The 17,468-nt window shown below is 37.4% G+C and overlaps 1 protein-coding gene across 3 annotated transcripts in view; it reads right to left on the reverse strand.

Annotated features, from left to right (window-relative positions):
- The window catches only part of LOC136856140 (tetratricopeptide repeat protein 23-like), a 125,695-nt gene that overhangs the window by 60,824 nt on the left and 47,403 nt on the right, over nucleotides 1–17,468 (reverse strand). For all 3 annotated transcript variants that reach the window (XR_010858257.1, XM_067133799.1, XM_067133792.1), the window contains exons 2-4: nucleotides 15,069–15,171; nucleotides 8,390–8,856; nucleotides 5,392–5,609 (exon numbers count right to left, since the gene is read on the reverse strand). Coding sequence is in view for 2 of the 3 variants with exons in the window: in XM_067133799.1 (XP_066989900.1) it covers nucleotides 5,392–5,609; nucleotides 8,390–8,856; nucleotides 15,069–15,154 (771 nt within the window). In the remaining variant the exon portion in view is untranslated. The remainder of the gene's footprint in view (nucleotides 1–5,391; nucleotides 5,610–8,389; nucleotides 8,857–15,068; nucleotides 15,172–17,468) is intronic.

Below are 17,468 nucleotides of genomic sequence, written 5' to 3' on the forward strand. Positions count from 1 at the left end.
TACCTCAGCACCGGTATCAGCTACAGCTTCTAATATGCAACTGTTATTATCTTTAACACACGAGACAGTGACATTCAAGGTTGGTTGTGTGCATGACGCAGCGCAACACTTAACACTTCTTGATCAGACTTCATAGCCACTGATGTCGTCTTCCACATAGCCTGTCGTCTGCTGTCAATTCTGTTCGCAGCAATGGTGCCTATCTTACCACCCAATGCGCCCTTGATAGCATATGACTCTTGCTCCCATAGCAACGACTGGCAAATTGTCCTGCTTTTCCGCAGAGCTAGCAGGGCAATTGGCACGGCCCCTCAGGTGCGCAATCCCGCAAAACTCACATTTCACTCTTGCCTTGGAGCTCGATTTTACCACATCTTCCTTCTTTTTCTGGTAATTTGTCTTCACTGCTGCTACTTCTTCCAGTGGCAACGCCAATTCCTCCTCCTTCTCGATGCCCGCTTCATTGAAATCTCTTTGCTCCCCTGCATTCCCATACTGCCTCCTAGAATGCCTCGCATGTTGCTATGATTGCACTAACAGAATTGTACTTCTCAAAGTTTTCTAAAATATCCTGTTTTAACTTTTGATTCCGTATGCTGCTCACAATTTTACCTGCCAGCATATATTCACATAAATCCTCTCTGCACTTAGGGCACACAAACGCACACTTGAGGGCCTCCCGCTGGCACCTGTGGATGTATTCCTTTGCCATTTCTTCTTCTCTCTGTCTTCCTGTGAAGAACTTATCCCACACAACCGCTCTGTTCGCTGTCTTCGTGGTTATTTTTCTCACGGCATCAAAGGCGTCCTCTACCCCTAGGGCATTCCAAGTGGCTGAATAGAATTGGGCGTCTATTGCACTTTGCAATTTGTCTTTGCATAGTAGCCTGATATTCATTACTGCCTCATCATGGGAAAACTTGCTGATTATTATCCAATCTTCCGTAGATCGCTTCCAGCGCCTAAAATCTGGTCGTCACCAATAACCAGGGGATCGGCACTGATAACCGGAGATCGTCGCCGATAAGCAGAGATTGGCACCGATAAGCAGAGATTGGCACCGATAAGCAGAGATCGGCACATATCGGTGCCAAAAATTCAGTTATCGTCATCGCTAGACATGCGCCATATACCGGATTGCCGATAACCGAGGCCGCCAATAACCAGGGACTGCCTGTATACATAAACAGGTTATCAGCAGGGGTTTCGTTCGGATGGTGTAATGATAACCAAAAATTGGCGATTTTCGGCGCTTTCTCTGCGATTTTTGGGGCTTATTGGCACCAAAAAGTACCGATTTTCGGTTATCGCCGCCTCTGTTCGCTATGTATCGGCACCAACAAGCAGAAATCGGCGATTTTCGTCGCTAGACAAGCGCTGTAAAACAGGATCGCCGTTAACCGAGCCCACTGTTAACCGGGGACCACCTGTATATACATACAGGCAGTTCCCGGTTATTGGCAGCCTCAGTTATCAGCAATCCAGTTTTACGGTGCTTGTTTAGTGACGACGTTAACTGGATTTTCAACACCAATTCCTAGTTATTGGCGCCGATCTCCGGTTATTGGCGCTGATCCTCAGTTATTGCCGTGCTGATGCTGTATATATATACAGTATATATATATATATATATATATATATATATATATATATATATATATATATATATATATATATATATATATATATATATATATATATATATATATATATATATATATATATATATATATATATATATATATATATATATATATATATATATATATATATATATATATATATATATATATATATATATATATATATATATAAACACAGGCAGTCCCCTGTAATCGGCAGGGTTCCGTTCCCGACAGTATGACGATTACCGAAAATCGCTGACAACCGAAAATCGGCGATAATAGTGCCAATCCTCAGTTATCAGCTCGGTATCTGGTTATCGCCACCGATAACCGAGGATCAGCACCGCTGATAACTGAGGATCAGCGCTAACATATATATATATATATATATATATACATACTGTATATATATATATATATATATATATATATATATATATATATATATATATATATATATATATATATATATATATATATATATATATATATATATTTTATATATATATATATATATATATATTTCCATATATATATATATATATGTCCATATATATATATATATATATATATATATATATATATATATATATATATATATATATATATATCATGTCTGTGAATTTGCAACTCAAACGTGTAAGATCGGGGGCATTACTGTATGTGTATATATATATATATATATATATATATATATATATATATATATATATATATATATATATAATGCCCCGATCTTATATATTTGGAGTATATATATATATATATATATATATATATATATATATATATATATATATATATATATATATATATATATATATATATATATATATATATATATATATATATATATATATATATATATATATATATATATCTTCTTCTTCTTTTTAACGTGCTTTTTCCCATTTTTGTATGGGGTAAGCACGATGCCTTCTTTTGAAGGACTTCTTGATTTGGCTTTGGGGTAGACCTGTGGTCTCGATCGGCTGCCCTACCTGACATCGCTTAGACCCCGGTAGCGTATGTTTCATGTATCATACCCGACCCAACGCCCTTTCTTCCCAGCAGCGAGTAGTTATTGCGCGGGTATGGCGAGAGTTCGAGACGTGTGAGATGTTTTTTATGTTTTTAGAAGGTGTTGTAGTGGCTTTGTTTTGTGTGTGTATTTAGTCTGTAACATCCATTTGCTTTTTAAGCAAACCTATCCGTTGATTACATATATAATCCCGGATGTCTACACGTATATATATATATATATATATATATATATATATATATATATATATATATATATATATATATATATATATATATATATATATATATATATATATATATATATATATATATATATATATACAGTAATGCCTGATCTTACACGTTTGAGTTAGCAAATTACAGACATGATTATATATATATATATATATATATATATATATATATATATATATATATATATATATATATATATATAAAGTAATGCCCTGATCTTACACGTTTGGAGTTGCGCAAATTCACAGACATGATAACTTTTCATTGGAACCTAACTAATCAGCATATGCGATTTTTTCAGGGACACGCAATATTTGCAAAATTCTCGAGAAACCCTGGAGAAGTGGTTATGTTTAATTTTTTATGTAATTTACAAGTTTTCACGCTTTTCTGTGTAAAATTGGCATGAAAATTATTATTATTAGTTTTCTGTACAAGAAAACTATTGTGCTGGCTTTGTCTGTCCATCCACATTTAATTCTGTCCGCACTTTTTCTGTCTGCCCTCAGATCGTAAAAACTAGTGAGGCTAGAGGGCTACAAACTGGTATGCTGATCATCCACCCTCCAATCATCAAACATACCAAATCGTAGCCCGCTAGCCTCAGTAGTTTTTATTTTATTTAAGGTTAAATTTAGCCATAATTGCACTTCAGGCAATGATATAGGACAGCCACCACCAGGCCGTGGTTAAAGTTTCATGGGTTGCGGCTCATACAGCATTACTGTATACTGAGACCACCGAAAGACATATCTATTTTCGGTGGCCTTGATTATACACTGTAGCGACTGTACAGAAAACTCGATTGCGCAGAGGAAACTTTGGCACATTTTCTACTTGTTTTTATTTTTGTACGTAAATACTGTACTGTGTGACACTAAAATTGCAAAACAGCTGTTGATGTAAACATCTCTCTCTCTCTGGTACTTTAATATTTGCTTTGATGTATAAGTTGTATTTTTGTTCTCTCTCTCTCTCTCTCTCTATCACTGAGATGAGAGATTTTTTATGCATATGTAACATATATGTTTGTTTTGTATACTGTAGTTTTATAGATAAACATGACGTTACTTTGTTATTAATTTTTTCATATTTTCCATAATATAATTACAACATTTATGCATTTCTATAGTAAATTATGTAAAATTTTAAAAGAATACATATCGATTCCCAGTCTTCTCCAAAGCTTCGGAGCAAGGGTGGGGTGTAACCTGTCAAATTATCTTGACATATTGACCGCAAAGGGTAGAAAATATTGCCCACTCAATGGTCAAATGTGTTCCCCACTCAATGACCAAATAAAATATGTACCCTACAATGGATACTGAAAAATCTCTCTCTCATAAATCACGAATTTCCATCTTTTATATCTAATGTAAGAATAACTTCTCTCTTTCTCTCTCATGTTGTTCTGTCTGTCCCTGTAATAATTCATGAAAAATTTCATGAGATATTTAACGTAAGGGCAACCCCCATTCTCTCTCTCTCTCTCTCTCAGTACTGTAATGAAATATAAATTACAGTATAGTATTAAGGTAAACTTTAAATGTAATTAAAGTGCTTTTGGGAGCATGAATTTGTCATATTTGGGATTTAAACTCCAGGAATAAGCATTTACTATATGTATTAGAATTTTTAGTGACTTACCAAACTTACGTGAATCCTCACCTTAAACCTAACCTCGCGTAAGTTCGAGGTATTACTGTTTATATACGTATATAACATATACGTATAAACAAACATTATGCTTCAGATGTTAAATATCCAATTCACTCTACCTTGGAAATAACACTAAAGGGGAATTATAATTGATAAGTGGTTCGTCACCTGCCAGACTCGATCCACCGAACAGCAAGTACCAATGACTTCAGTGATGCTTTAGACCACTGAACTGTCAAGAGGAGAGGTCTATATTAATACTAACTCTGCCATACATATCCCCGTTGATTGCAGGTATTTGTACTTAGCGTTGGCACCAGCCCACCCCCACCATGATGGCTTACATTACCATCATACCCATAAATGAACGCTATAATATACTGGATCCCTAGAGGTACTACCATCATGTTACCTATAGCTGTAAGAAGTCGGATACCACAGATGAAGCCCAAGAATTTAAAATTCATAAAATTTACAGCTAAGGTAACAAGTATAACAATAAGCAGATAAATTTGCATTTAATATGCAGATCTTTTCAAAAAGCAGAAGAAAGTGTTAATAACAAGGTGTTAGCTATGTTGCTCTACAGCCTGGACAAATCAAGAAAGTAATACTGTGCATATTTAAACATATGAATTTAAAAAACAAAATAATAGTGATAATAACAAGATAGTAAGCTGTATTCCTCATATCAAATTTGAAAATGACAGAGTATTGTGCATATACTAAGAAACAATTCCAGTCAGTGAAATTTGTACAGTATACCAGTTATGTGTATGGTCCAAAATAGATGCCAAATATATGTCTAATAAAATCTACATTTCAGTACCTTAAGATATAAATATGCTTGAGCAAGAAAGACTTTACAACGACAGTATCGCCAATGCTGATCTCCATGGACAATCCTGGCAAGGGCTTGAGCTCGGACAAACTCTCGGACGGCACTGTCAGCCTCCTTAGCTGCTAACAGTTTTCTACCACGATACAAAGCAAGCTTTAGCTTTTGCTGCGGAGGTAACAGGTACTCTTCTACAACCCAACGAGATTCTGTCATTAAAAAGAAGAATCTTTTAAAAGACAACAAATTTTTCTTAAAGGTTGGCTTTACTTTATCGGTAAAAATTTCAAGGAATGTCATGTTCACACTATGACATCATGAACATAGCCATATGTATAAACGAGACATTAAAATTTATCCTCAAATATCAGCTTGAACAGCAACAGAAGTGGGAGAGAAAGAAATGTTTTACATCTGTCATCATTATATAAATTCTGTATTATATCCTGTAATATTTTAATAGCTGATCAAATAAGAGGGGAACGGGTTACTTGAATCCAAACAGTTTTAAAAGTCTTCACCTTAAAATATAAATCATACCAAACATTTAAAAACTTCTAAGGATTAGACACCTTAAATGCCCTTGAATAAGAATGAAATTTTAGGGTATACTGTAATCAGCTGTCATTTCTAGTTTCAAAAATGTGTAAACCCCTCCCACTGAAATAAATCAGATAACTTAGCAAAAGCCCACACTAGCCCTGCCTGCTTACTCTAAAAATAGCAATATTTGGTTTGAAATATCTTTCAACTTTCGCCTGACTCCATAACAGCTAGCCATAATGGCAGTCATCGACAACTGATATCTGACTTGCATTGATACAATACCATGTGGCAACCATGGTGATCCCCAATGGTGAATTTGTTTGCCACCAGCAGCAACATGAAGTTACCAGTGTAATGCTTAGTCCTACTAAATCTGACCTCCTGGAAGGTGGATACATTCCTGCATTCAAGGGACAACACCAAGGGTCATTCATTTCCCCATTTTGCAGTAATTAGGAAAGCTCTGGACAAAGTAATGACTTTGAGAAACTTTAATGTAACCTGGCTGAATCTGGAACAGTTTTTGGAATTTTTCATCTTACTGGTGAAAAGAATAAGAAACTTTCCTGCTGACAAAACTGCATTTCCAAAGTTTAATAAGAACCTTCACGTGCTAGATCTTCCAACAAGAGGTTATCCAGCAAGAGCTCAGAAAGAAAGGATTTTCTGAGAGAGAAGCCAAGGCAATTGCCAAACAATATAAAAATCTGCATCAAAACCACAACCCAAAAGATTATCTGCTTAGTTTCTTCTGATGCCAAATGCTCACTCTCCTCATCAGTGTCCCCAGAGTTAGGCAACTCACTTTGTTACAGATTAACCCTTGATGACATCACACCTTCTCCATCCCTAATACATTCAGGTCCTTTGCAGACACTGAGGAGGTAAAGTACAAGCCTTTTATGATACTAGTCACCTGCCTTCAAGTAATCAATGCAAAGGATAATCACTGCATTTTGGAACGAAAAAAAATGTGCTTGCCTTAAGTCTCCATACTTTTGGTGTTATGCTTTCTTTCTACACTCAGTGGGATCAGATCATCAAATTTCAAGCAGAGGGAACAAGTTTTGCTAGAGTGACCTGATAAAGAGATCCATATTAAGCCTCTTAATCACTTTAATTACTTATCCCAATTTGAACTAAGGCCCATGCTGTCAGAAGACCATAACCAGCCAACAAGACCCAGATCACCTCAGGTGTGAGTTGACTGCCCTTCCTGTTTTGGGTTCCTCTGCAAGAGACACTGGATCTGACCAACAGTTTGATCTGTTTTACTGTAGGAATTATGCACAAACAAAAGTGAGTTGAGGGTCTTGTCAGTCCTGAACCTTTTCTATGATAGTTAGAACACTGCATTTGGACTTCTAAGCCAGCTCAAACAATATTTTATTGGAACCACTGACCTCTTGTTCTCAGGAGCCTCTTCAATAGAGGAATCTTGTCTTCACGCTCTCTGACTACAGCAGATCTAGCAGCGTACAGCCTCTGCAGATGGGATTCCTTTTGAGACAGATCCCATGGGAGTGTTTTATGATTAAAGCAACCAGGACACTTATCACCCCCACGTTTACTTGCTGCTAAGATTCACCTCCTTCATCTCTGATTAAAGTAAATCAATCAGTGAATTTTATCACCTTCATTCCCTTGAAGAGGCCCTCCCAAAATGAGACACTACTTTTTGGCTAAAGCAGGTAATTTTTGCTTTACCTGACTTCAACTTTGATGACTTCACTTCCTGTGCTAATACAGGAAACTCGCAGTTTACTCAACTTCAGCCAGCACTTCAAGCTGAGAGGCTACTTTCTTCATTAGGAGCTTGTGACAACTTCAGGATACGATGCTACTTTACAAATTCATATTCTTCATATCCTTAAATGTCAAAATTTAGCTCCTTTTTGAGAAGTTATTTCACATTTTTTGGGGCGGACCTCTCTCCCACCCATTCCTATATTCAGCCTAGTTTATTCAACTAGGATTCCAACCAAATTCTTGAGCTGTTCCTTTTGGAGCTTTGGGTTTCTTTACAAATTGCCAACCAGGAGCTCCTTTGTCCCTTCAAGCCCATTTTTTGCCTTCACAATGTCAGCAGCTCAGTGTGCCTTTGATCTAAGTTCCTATTTAGGCTTTATTTAGGTAATGGGTCTGCAAAGAAACAAATAGATTTTTTTCACTAACAAAATTTATATTTTCAATAAAACAGAAATGCTCTCATTTTGATCCCCTGGCTCTGTTACAACTAGATTCAACTACACAACAAATGATTTGGTAACCTATCAGAGACTGTGGGGGATGCAGGCAGTACCGCACCGGTCAACTTGAGCCACTTGATCTATTTCTTGTACAAGTGAACGGATGTGTTAAAGTAATGATTTTTTATTTAAAAATCAAATTATTCTTAAAAAATTATATTTTGTAAGACAATAAAACCTTTGTTTCCACTCACCACTAAGAGAACCTTTGGAACTCTTGGCAGACTCATCTGTCAAGATGGCTTCTTTTGGTGAGTCTTGGGGGAGATCTGATCCAGTTAAAAGGCTAGTGCGATTACTGGACTCACTGCTGCTTCTAGTTTCCACTTCATCTTTTATATCATTGTGGTTGCTCGCAATGTCTTCTTCCTCCTCCACTTCCTCCTCTTCATCTGTGTTACTTTCAGAGTCATCATCAACTGATTCCTCCTCCTCAGTTCCTTCTCCTTCTTCTTCTTCTTGACTCTCTTTTTCATCATCCTCACTACTGCTGTGATCAGCATTTTCTATAAGCTGAGCATCACTTTCTTTTTGGTTTCCAATACTTTTTACATAATTTGGGATCGTTTTACCATTGTTTTCATGGCTACTTTGTGGACTGGAGCTAAAACCCTTATCCACATTATCAGGTACATTTATAGGGAAATCTGGAAAGCCTTTGCTGCAAAATAAAAAAATGTTATTTCAAAAGGATGATTATATCATAATACTGGTCAAAAGCACATGGTTCATGCAAGACATAGGTGAAATAATTTTTGTTCCATAAATACACCCCAATTTCATTATGCTATACTGTACTTCTGGGTACAATATGGTGTTAACTAAGAATGGCCATGGAAACAATTAAAAATCCTCTAAGTTTCCTTTTCAAGTGAGTATCCATCATTAGCCAACCTTTCATTCAGAACATCACAAACATTGTTGTCTTAGCATGTTGAAGTGCATGAAGGAAAATCCATTGAGAGAGGCTGGGAATCAGAAATTCTAAGTAAAAAGTACAATAAGATTTCTTATTTGTGGAAACTTGAATATAATTACTTCAAATTTTGTGTCCATATAATGTACAACAAAAATCATAAACAAATTAAGCTTATTTTTAATACAAATCTTTCAGTTTACATTAGCCTGTCTGTAGTTCAGCAGCTCCATCAAACATTCTACAAGAGAAGAACACTATTCCCACTCACCTGGCCACACAAATATATCCATGTACATCAACACCCCATGTAGTGAATTAGCTCACTCCTTGTATTGTATGGGCTAAGTACAAATAGAGCAGTAATGGGTAGTGAGCACTTCTGGTAAGCTGCTAAGTTTGTAATTAAATACCAAATTTTTGGTTTTCATTTATTTTTACACCCAACTCACTAGTTTAAATTGGTATGAATGGCTATTTAAGTGGAAAGAGCTTCTTGTTGTAATGAAGATATAATGAACAAGTGTTGAGATATGCCACCACCACATAGTAAGATGGAAGACCTTGGAGTAGCAAGGCTTTATTAAAGAAACAGAACCTTGTTAGATGTGTTAAGGTTAACACTTGAAGGGCTAGACAGATCACATATGGAAAATATACCCCTGAGAAGGCAAAGGAGCTCCATCTTTCTCTGCTCCTGCTGCAATGGACATTTACATATGCAAATAAAATGGACAAATCTGATTCTTACATACAGCCTCACAAACTGAATCAAGATACACTAAAGATGGTGACAAGGCAAAAAGCACAGAATGTAATCCTCAAACTATAGACTATGCGAGCTACCTGTGTACTTTAAGTAATGTTTGAACATACACAAATTCAAGGCTCTAATTTGCATTGAGAAAAACATAAAAATATACAAACTACATTTCAGAAACATACAGTGAATTTTTACATTTCAACCACTTTAGCATGAAAAACTTTGCCTAATTTCCAAAAGCTACCCTGACACCTCTGTAAATCACTTTAAATAAAGTCTAAGATGTCGTGTCTAAAAATGTTGCTAAATACTCTTAAATTCGTTAGAGAAACTTTGACACTTACAGTAAACATGATCAGTTTTTTAAAATAGAGGCAGCATATAAAATAGTACTGCAATGCCCATTTAAAAGAACTTGATGGTAAAACTACATTTAAAAAATAAGAAACTACTGATAATGGAAACTGCTTAAAACAAAAACTTATGATTATCATAAAAAGGAATATGCTGTATCCACATTCATCACTGCCATCTCATGCACTGCAGGTTTGCCCAGCCAGCCCTTTTTCTCATTTTTGTAGAAGTGACATTGAAGAGTTTACCAAATTTCTTATCCTATTTGAAGCTTTCATTAACAAATACAGTTTGTTGTCCAGATTAGGAGATGTTAAAAGTCAAAATAGCATGTGATTGGAAGAGCTTTGATTATATTAAACTCCTTAGAATCACACAATTTAAGTTATGCAAATCTTAAAGAATTGTTAGAAAGGGTTCTAGCTTCTTATCAAGCACAAATGTTTAATATCATAAGCTACTTAACAAATTGAGTCTTGATCTGCATGAGGAGCCTTTTGAATACAGTACATATGTTGTTAAAGTAGAAGTATCATAGAGAGCAATGGTAAACTGAATACTTGTTATTCAGGTAGTTTTTTACAATATTTGTTTACAAAGGACCTCATGGACCTTTCAAGAATATATTAAAATTTAAAACTAATTTTTATTTTTCCTAGGTACATAAACTAGAGCCTTCCATGTATGAGCATTCCTCCGAGTGAGCTTGAAATGGTTACTGAAGCTGTGAACAAAGAGATTAATTGGTGGTAGGCAGGTGAGTGGGTGGAGTCCCCCACTCATTTGCTGTATGCAGTACTATTTCCTTCAGCATCAGACACTATGGGGGTGACTGAGGATGGATTATGATAAAATACTCTGGTTTGTATATCTAGGAAAAATACAAATTACTTTAAAAATTTTACACTTGTTCCTACAGAAATACAATCCATCACCTTTTATATAGGAGACTCACTCTTAGGTGGGAGGATAGTCTCTCAACTGACTAGCAAGTTGAATCTCCTGGAAATGCCATGTTCCAGTCATGATAATGAGCAGAGGACCAAATGACTCCTGTAACTTCCTATACAATCACACATATGACTGACAGGGTCCTGAGCCAGAGTACCATATGTACGGGTATGTACTCTTATTCCAGGAAAACTTTAGAGTGCTCTATGATTATAAAAGGGAGGACAAGTTGGAAGGCAGTTAACATCTGGTTAAAAGGTAACGCAGAGGGAGTCCCACTTAATGAACCAAAGGCTTAAGACAGGATGCTCAATTGTGAAGTCTCCCTGAACTAGCCTTCAGCATGTACTTGAACTGCTACCTTGCAGAGGGAGGAAAAACAGCAAGAAAGGAGAGAAAGAGTGAAGCCAAGTGCTTTCCCATTCAACCTCCAGCCTTGTGCTGTCATGTCCCTACAGTAAATTGAGGTGAAAGTAGCTTGGTGCCACCTGACACTTGCCCTTGTTACCCGTGAAACCCAAAAGTTTCTTTATTTGGCTAGAAGGACTGTCCTCCTTGCAAGATGAACTGTACATTTGTTTGTTTCACAAAGCCACAAAGAATGGATGCTCTTGGACACCTTCTTGAGTCTGAAGGTACTACAAAGATACACCAACACTGAACTAAGAGGTCAGGTTCTCTTAGCAAAGTGCCACAGGGCTTGCACTTGGCACAAAAACATCTCATTCTGGTCTCCTAACAAAGTCCTGGAGGGTGGAAACTGAAAGCTTCTCAATCTTTCACAAGACTGATAGGTTCTAAGTTTTCACTGCAAACTCTGGAAAAATGAGAGCAAAAGGGATTCCCAAACCTCCAAGTGCTGGACTAAACATGAAATGCTAGGCAACACACCAACAAGCTTCAATGGAGGAAAACATGATCAAGTTTGCTTAAAGCTGCTCCAGCAAGACTGTTGGATCTGCCTGCAGGAGAGAGCCTCTGACTCCTTCAGCATGTTGTTCTTCCCCTGTTAAGGACCAAGGCTGCTAAAACAATGACAAAGTTTCTGAGAAGGTTTGCCCAATTGAAGAAGCAATGTCTTAAAGCAGTACTGAAGCCTCCTTTAGGCTACTGCATCCACAAATGACCTCAGTGATGTAGCAGAAGTGCCTCTCATGTCTGATCCGATGTGGCTCCATCTCAGAAAGAGAGTTTTTCCATCAAAGTAGAACGGAAAGGAGACTCAGACCAACAAAGGGAAGGCTCACTAGAATGGAAGGATGTCAACCAAACCCTGGAGAGGAAGGATGAAGACAAGAATGGTCAATTATGGTCCATGTCCCTGTCTACCATCAAAGGCCCAACTATCCAAAAAGCACAGCTTGAACTAGTACCAGGTGTTGGGGAGCGAACCTTGAATGATCTGCCTCCATTTGTTGGGAACCAAAACCCACTTGGCTGTCATTGGATGTTGATGTGGACATATTGCTCTCCTAACCAGGTGCAGGAGAACAGCTGTCTGCCACCCAAGGGATCTTTCAGCAAAAGGGAGTGATCTCTGCCCCATGAGAAGACTTTTGATCTCTCTTCCTATGACCTAGGGACCAAGAGTCAAACGAGCATGGGGGGAGAGAAGGAAGACAACAAGCCTAATGAAGGAGAAGCAAACAACATGCACTCCCCAGTCTTGATGAAGACTTCTCTTGCTGTTTCCCTCCTCTACTGCTGAGGGTATGGTCAGGGAAGCTTGTGGGCCCAAGGAGTCACAATACCAGCAGTAAAAGTAGACAACAATGTCTCATCTCACCCTGAATAAAGAGGCAGAAATCTCTACTTTTACCTCCAAAGAACGATCAGGATCATGGCACCAGAAGATTGCTCACCAATAAACCACTAGGGACACTGCAGAAGGAGAGGGAGGAAGGATAACTTAATGATCCCAATGGTATGACCCTGGACTGTCTATCAAATGGAGACTAACAGGAACTGGACTCAATAGCACAGGTCAAAGCACTAGCAAGTGTGGCACCAGTAGAGCTCTTTGGAATTTAAGAAAGTGTAATAATACCTAGTGAAACATGGCAATTTGCTCCTCTTCCATTTAGGGATGATCCATTAATAGCAGCCCATCCTCCACGGTCCTTGCATGAAAGATCCTTAGAACAATCCTTTACCATGCAAAAACTACTACATATGTAAGGCTAATGTTTTTTTTTTGTGAGGGATAAGCCTGTGACATACACTCCCATGCTAGAATATCTCCCCAAGTCTGACCTAGTCTCAAAAACAATCAAAGACACTGAAAAACACAAAAAGGCAACAACAACAAAAATCACCCAGGGCAAAATACCGTCTCGGAAAACTGATGTGAGTATTGCATAGCAGTGGCATGTTAACTTCACAGCAGCAGAAGGAAAAGTGAGGGATCAGCAAGGTGAGTGACTTGAACCCCCACCCCCACAGAGCTTACCAATAACTACCCTCTTAACAGTCTCAACAACAATACCAATACAACATGCATTTTGAAGTTACGTACTCCTATATAAGTAAAGGGTTTGTAAACTTTGTGGGAACAAATTTCATTTAAGATATCTTGGGAATATTTGTGCACACACAAACAAGTGATCAATCGGCTAGGTTGTCAGCTGAGACTTAATGGGCAGCGGGTGTACATGTACTATTCACTTAACAGAAGCTGGTACTCTTCTTCATCATCCTCTGGAGAGGTTTTGTCTAGGAACATTTCATGATAAGCAATGGCACTACGGTACAAGTTATGGATTTGTTATTACACAAATGTTCTTTTCTACAAACTCACCAATCATATAGTAAGTGCCCTCCTCCCATTCCCATGGACTTGCTTTCTTGTATTCAGTTTCACATAAATGTGAGCTGGTTACATTTCTACACTGAGAAGAAAGATTGCACAGTACAGAACTCTTTTTTTTTCTCCATAGAATCAAGTCATAAATCTGAAATTTTTTAGACCAGAAAAATAAGGAATATATATGATTAATGGGTTTATATGAAATACAAGTTTTGCATTATAAAAACTGATGGTAGTCTTCCAAATAGAAAATGTAGTTCACTCCAGATTATTTCCTTTGAAATTGTGCAACATGAAACACTAACGCAATATGAGAAATGATTAACCATACTTTGCTGTTCACAGCTGATACTGGTAGGATTTCTGGCCATTGGTTTTGGTGGTGATTGGCAAAAAAATATTTGATTTTGGTATTTTTTGAAAAGACATTTTAATAACCTCAAGCAAGTTATTGGGTAACCTCACTATGAATAAGCAACATCTGAAGGGGCATAGGCTGTGCTTCCTGGCTAATCTATGATAAACTAGAAATCTACAGAACACAGAAAACCTATCCCCTACAAGAAAAGCTGTTGAATATTATTCTGCCACAATAATGAAAAAAGTACACAACAACAGAAAGACTACTAATTAATACCAGGGTGAAAGATGATGAAGAAAACAAATTATTCAGAGCACAAGTTACCATGTTAACTATGGTTGATCATGAGCCTCATTTACAGTAAGTGTGACCAACACTTACATGAGGCCTCATTTACTGTACAGTAAGTGTGACCAACTAGGAGGAAGAGAAGTTTGTTTTTAGTTTCATCTTTCAGCTAAAAATTGTGCACTAAAAGATATGCATACATAAAACTGAGGGTTTGCTTATTTATGAACATAACAGTTTTTCCATACTGTACATCATGTCAGAGCTTCAGTGTTAACACACTTTAGTTATATAAACAATTTTAAATAAAAATCCTGATAAAGAGAATACAAGAAAGTCACAAAAAATAACAGAATTCAACTGCAAATCTGTTACACCCAAAATGAAAAGTAAGACCTACTAATGGAATAAAAATCTATACACAATTTACGCACCTCTTCTTTCCTCTAGCCCTCCTTCTCTGGTTGGCTCGGGGCTCATCTTGTCCCAAATCCCAAAAGTCTGGATCGGAATCACTCATCCCACTGCCTTTATCTCCTGAAAGTTTCATGCACTCAAAATCACTGCATTGCACCATACCCACATGCAAATATTTTCATTAGGCTAACTGAAAATTACTCAAGTAACTTAGACTTTATTTTACTAAAAAAAATTTTACACATCATCTAGCTGCACTGTTGTCTCTAAAATTTAAAATGGCCAACGGTTAATTTACAGGTGCATTAACAAATCACAAACAAAATATGAAATTTCATCAAAGGGTAATTAAGTTTTGATTTTTATAACTCAAAATGCAATTATACAGTACAACTGATACTATTCTTTCACTCTGTCCAATATCATTTTTCAAGGAAAGCAAAGAATTTAATTTCTGACTTATCAAAAATGTGGTTAACTCTTTTACATATTTTAAACCTATATAGTGTACTGTACATAAATTTAGTGTCAATAAATGGGGAATAAATATCCTTCATGTACAGTATTGTACTCTGTTAAATACAGTACATCAAGAACATATAAGACACCTCTATCTTGCAATGCATAGAAATTGTAAAAATGACCACACCTTTGGTTTTCATGGATATACTCCAGTTTCTAAACAAAAATTAATTTTTGCTCCTACAAGGATACAATACCTTGTGAGAAAATTAGTGGTATAGTCGTTGAAGCTTGGTAACAAGGTAGTTAACTAGTTTAAGTAAGGGGGTGGGGATCCAACCCACTCATTCAGCTGCTGGCCTCTTTTTCTTTAGATGCACTACTATTCATGAATCTTCACTGCTGCAGGGCTTCAAACATGGCAGCTGTTTTTGAAGTACTTTACTTGACCTCTTTTGACACCTGTTCACGATTTTGGTGTGTCTTTTGGTAATGTGCATGACTGTTGCAAATGATGGTGCTTGACTTTTCTCCTGTTAGGTAGTTTGATCAGCAAAGATGTTCAAGGCATGTCCAAGTGTATGAGCAGCTTTTATCACCAGTGAACACTGACCCTCATTCCATGTGCTATTTTTGCAGGGGACAGGAGCATAAAAAATCTCTGAATTGCAGTGTCTCTTGGTCACCTACCCAGTGAGAGAAATACGAGTCCAAGAGGAAGCTGATGAATAGAGCCTCCATTCTCCCAAACTGGTCTTAAACAATGATCCCTGTAATAATTCATACTCTTCCACTGGGACAGCGTCTGTCCTTGTCTCCAACTGCTCAGTCCAAGGAGGATATACTCAGGCCAGATGATAACAAACATTGATTCACCTGGGACAGACCATTGGACAATCTGTCTCTGCTTTCACTGCTTCTGCTGTTCAAATTACTCTGAGACATCCCAATGAGTTAAAGGAATTGCTGAAGGCACCATGGGTTAATGGGGGATGCATCTATTAAAATATGACAAGTTTTATATCAATTTGTATTTTTCATAACTAACAAACCTGCGGTCTTAACATATGGGAAAATTCTCTAGCGCCTGCTGGAGTCCACTTAAAAAAGTACAAGGAATTTAGTGGAAACAGGAGCTAGCCAAGATGGCGGTGAGGAGGAGGCTCCACTGATCTCCCTCGCCCCATCTTGGCTCCATCGCATGTTTCCTTATCTGAGGTAATTGTATGAGGGGTGGCTTGAGGTGGGCAATATATGTTAAGACTGCAGGTTTGTTAGTTATGAAAAATACAAATTGATTTAAAATTTGTCATTTATTCATATACAGTACAGAACAAACCTTTGGTCTTAACATAAAGGAGACTTACACTTGGAGGAGGATAGAGAGAGCCCCTGAACCGACTTGAGGTTCAGCTCCCCCTGGCTCACTTCCTGGCCAAAGTAGGACATAGGAAGCATTCATATGCCTTGTCGGAGACAACATATTCACGTTAACCACCAACCCCTTGTTTGTTGTCATTCCCTCTCTCCCCTTGTAAGAGAGAGGAAGGGACTTGCTTCCACATATAGTTTATATTGTGCAGGAACAAATAATTAAAACTAATGGAATGCGGCTCACTCACCTGTATCTGATCAGTTCCAGGGTATGATGGATAAAATCTCTCCACTGCCCACAGGTAGAGGAGAAAAAAGAAAGAGAAAGGAAGAAGACCAGTCATCTCATTCACTCTCACTTTCAAAACCAACACCTTAGGTAAGATACAAACTGTCCCACTAGGGTCACTGGATGAGCTACACAACTTGTTGAGCAGCCATCACCAGACCCAAGGAGGAAGTGTCCAAGGACCTGTGGGCAACGTCTCGCAGATAGAAGGATGTGAAGGTGGTTTTGCATAGCCATGCACCAGCCTTTAAAATCCTTTGAACCAAAAAGTTCTTTTTGAAAGCGATGGAAG

This window comes from Macrobrachium rosenbergii, chromosome 3, assembly GCF_040412425.1.
Source record: "Macrobrachium rosenbergii isolate ZJJX-2024 chromosome 3, ASM4041242v1, whole genome shotgun sequence".
In the NCBI taxonomy this organism is placed as follows: Eukaryota; Metazoa; Arthropoda; class Malacostraca; order Decapoda; family Palaemonidae; genus Macrobrachium; species Macrobrachium rosenbergii.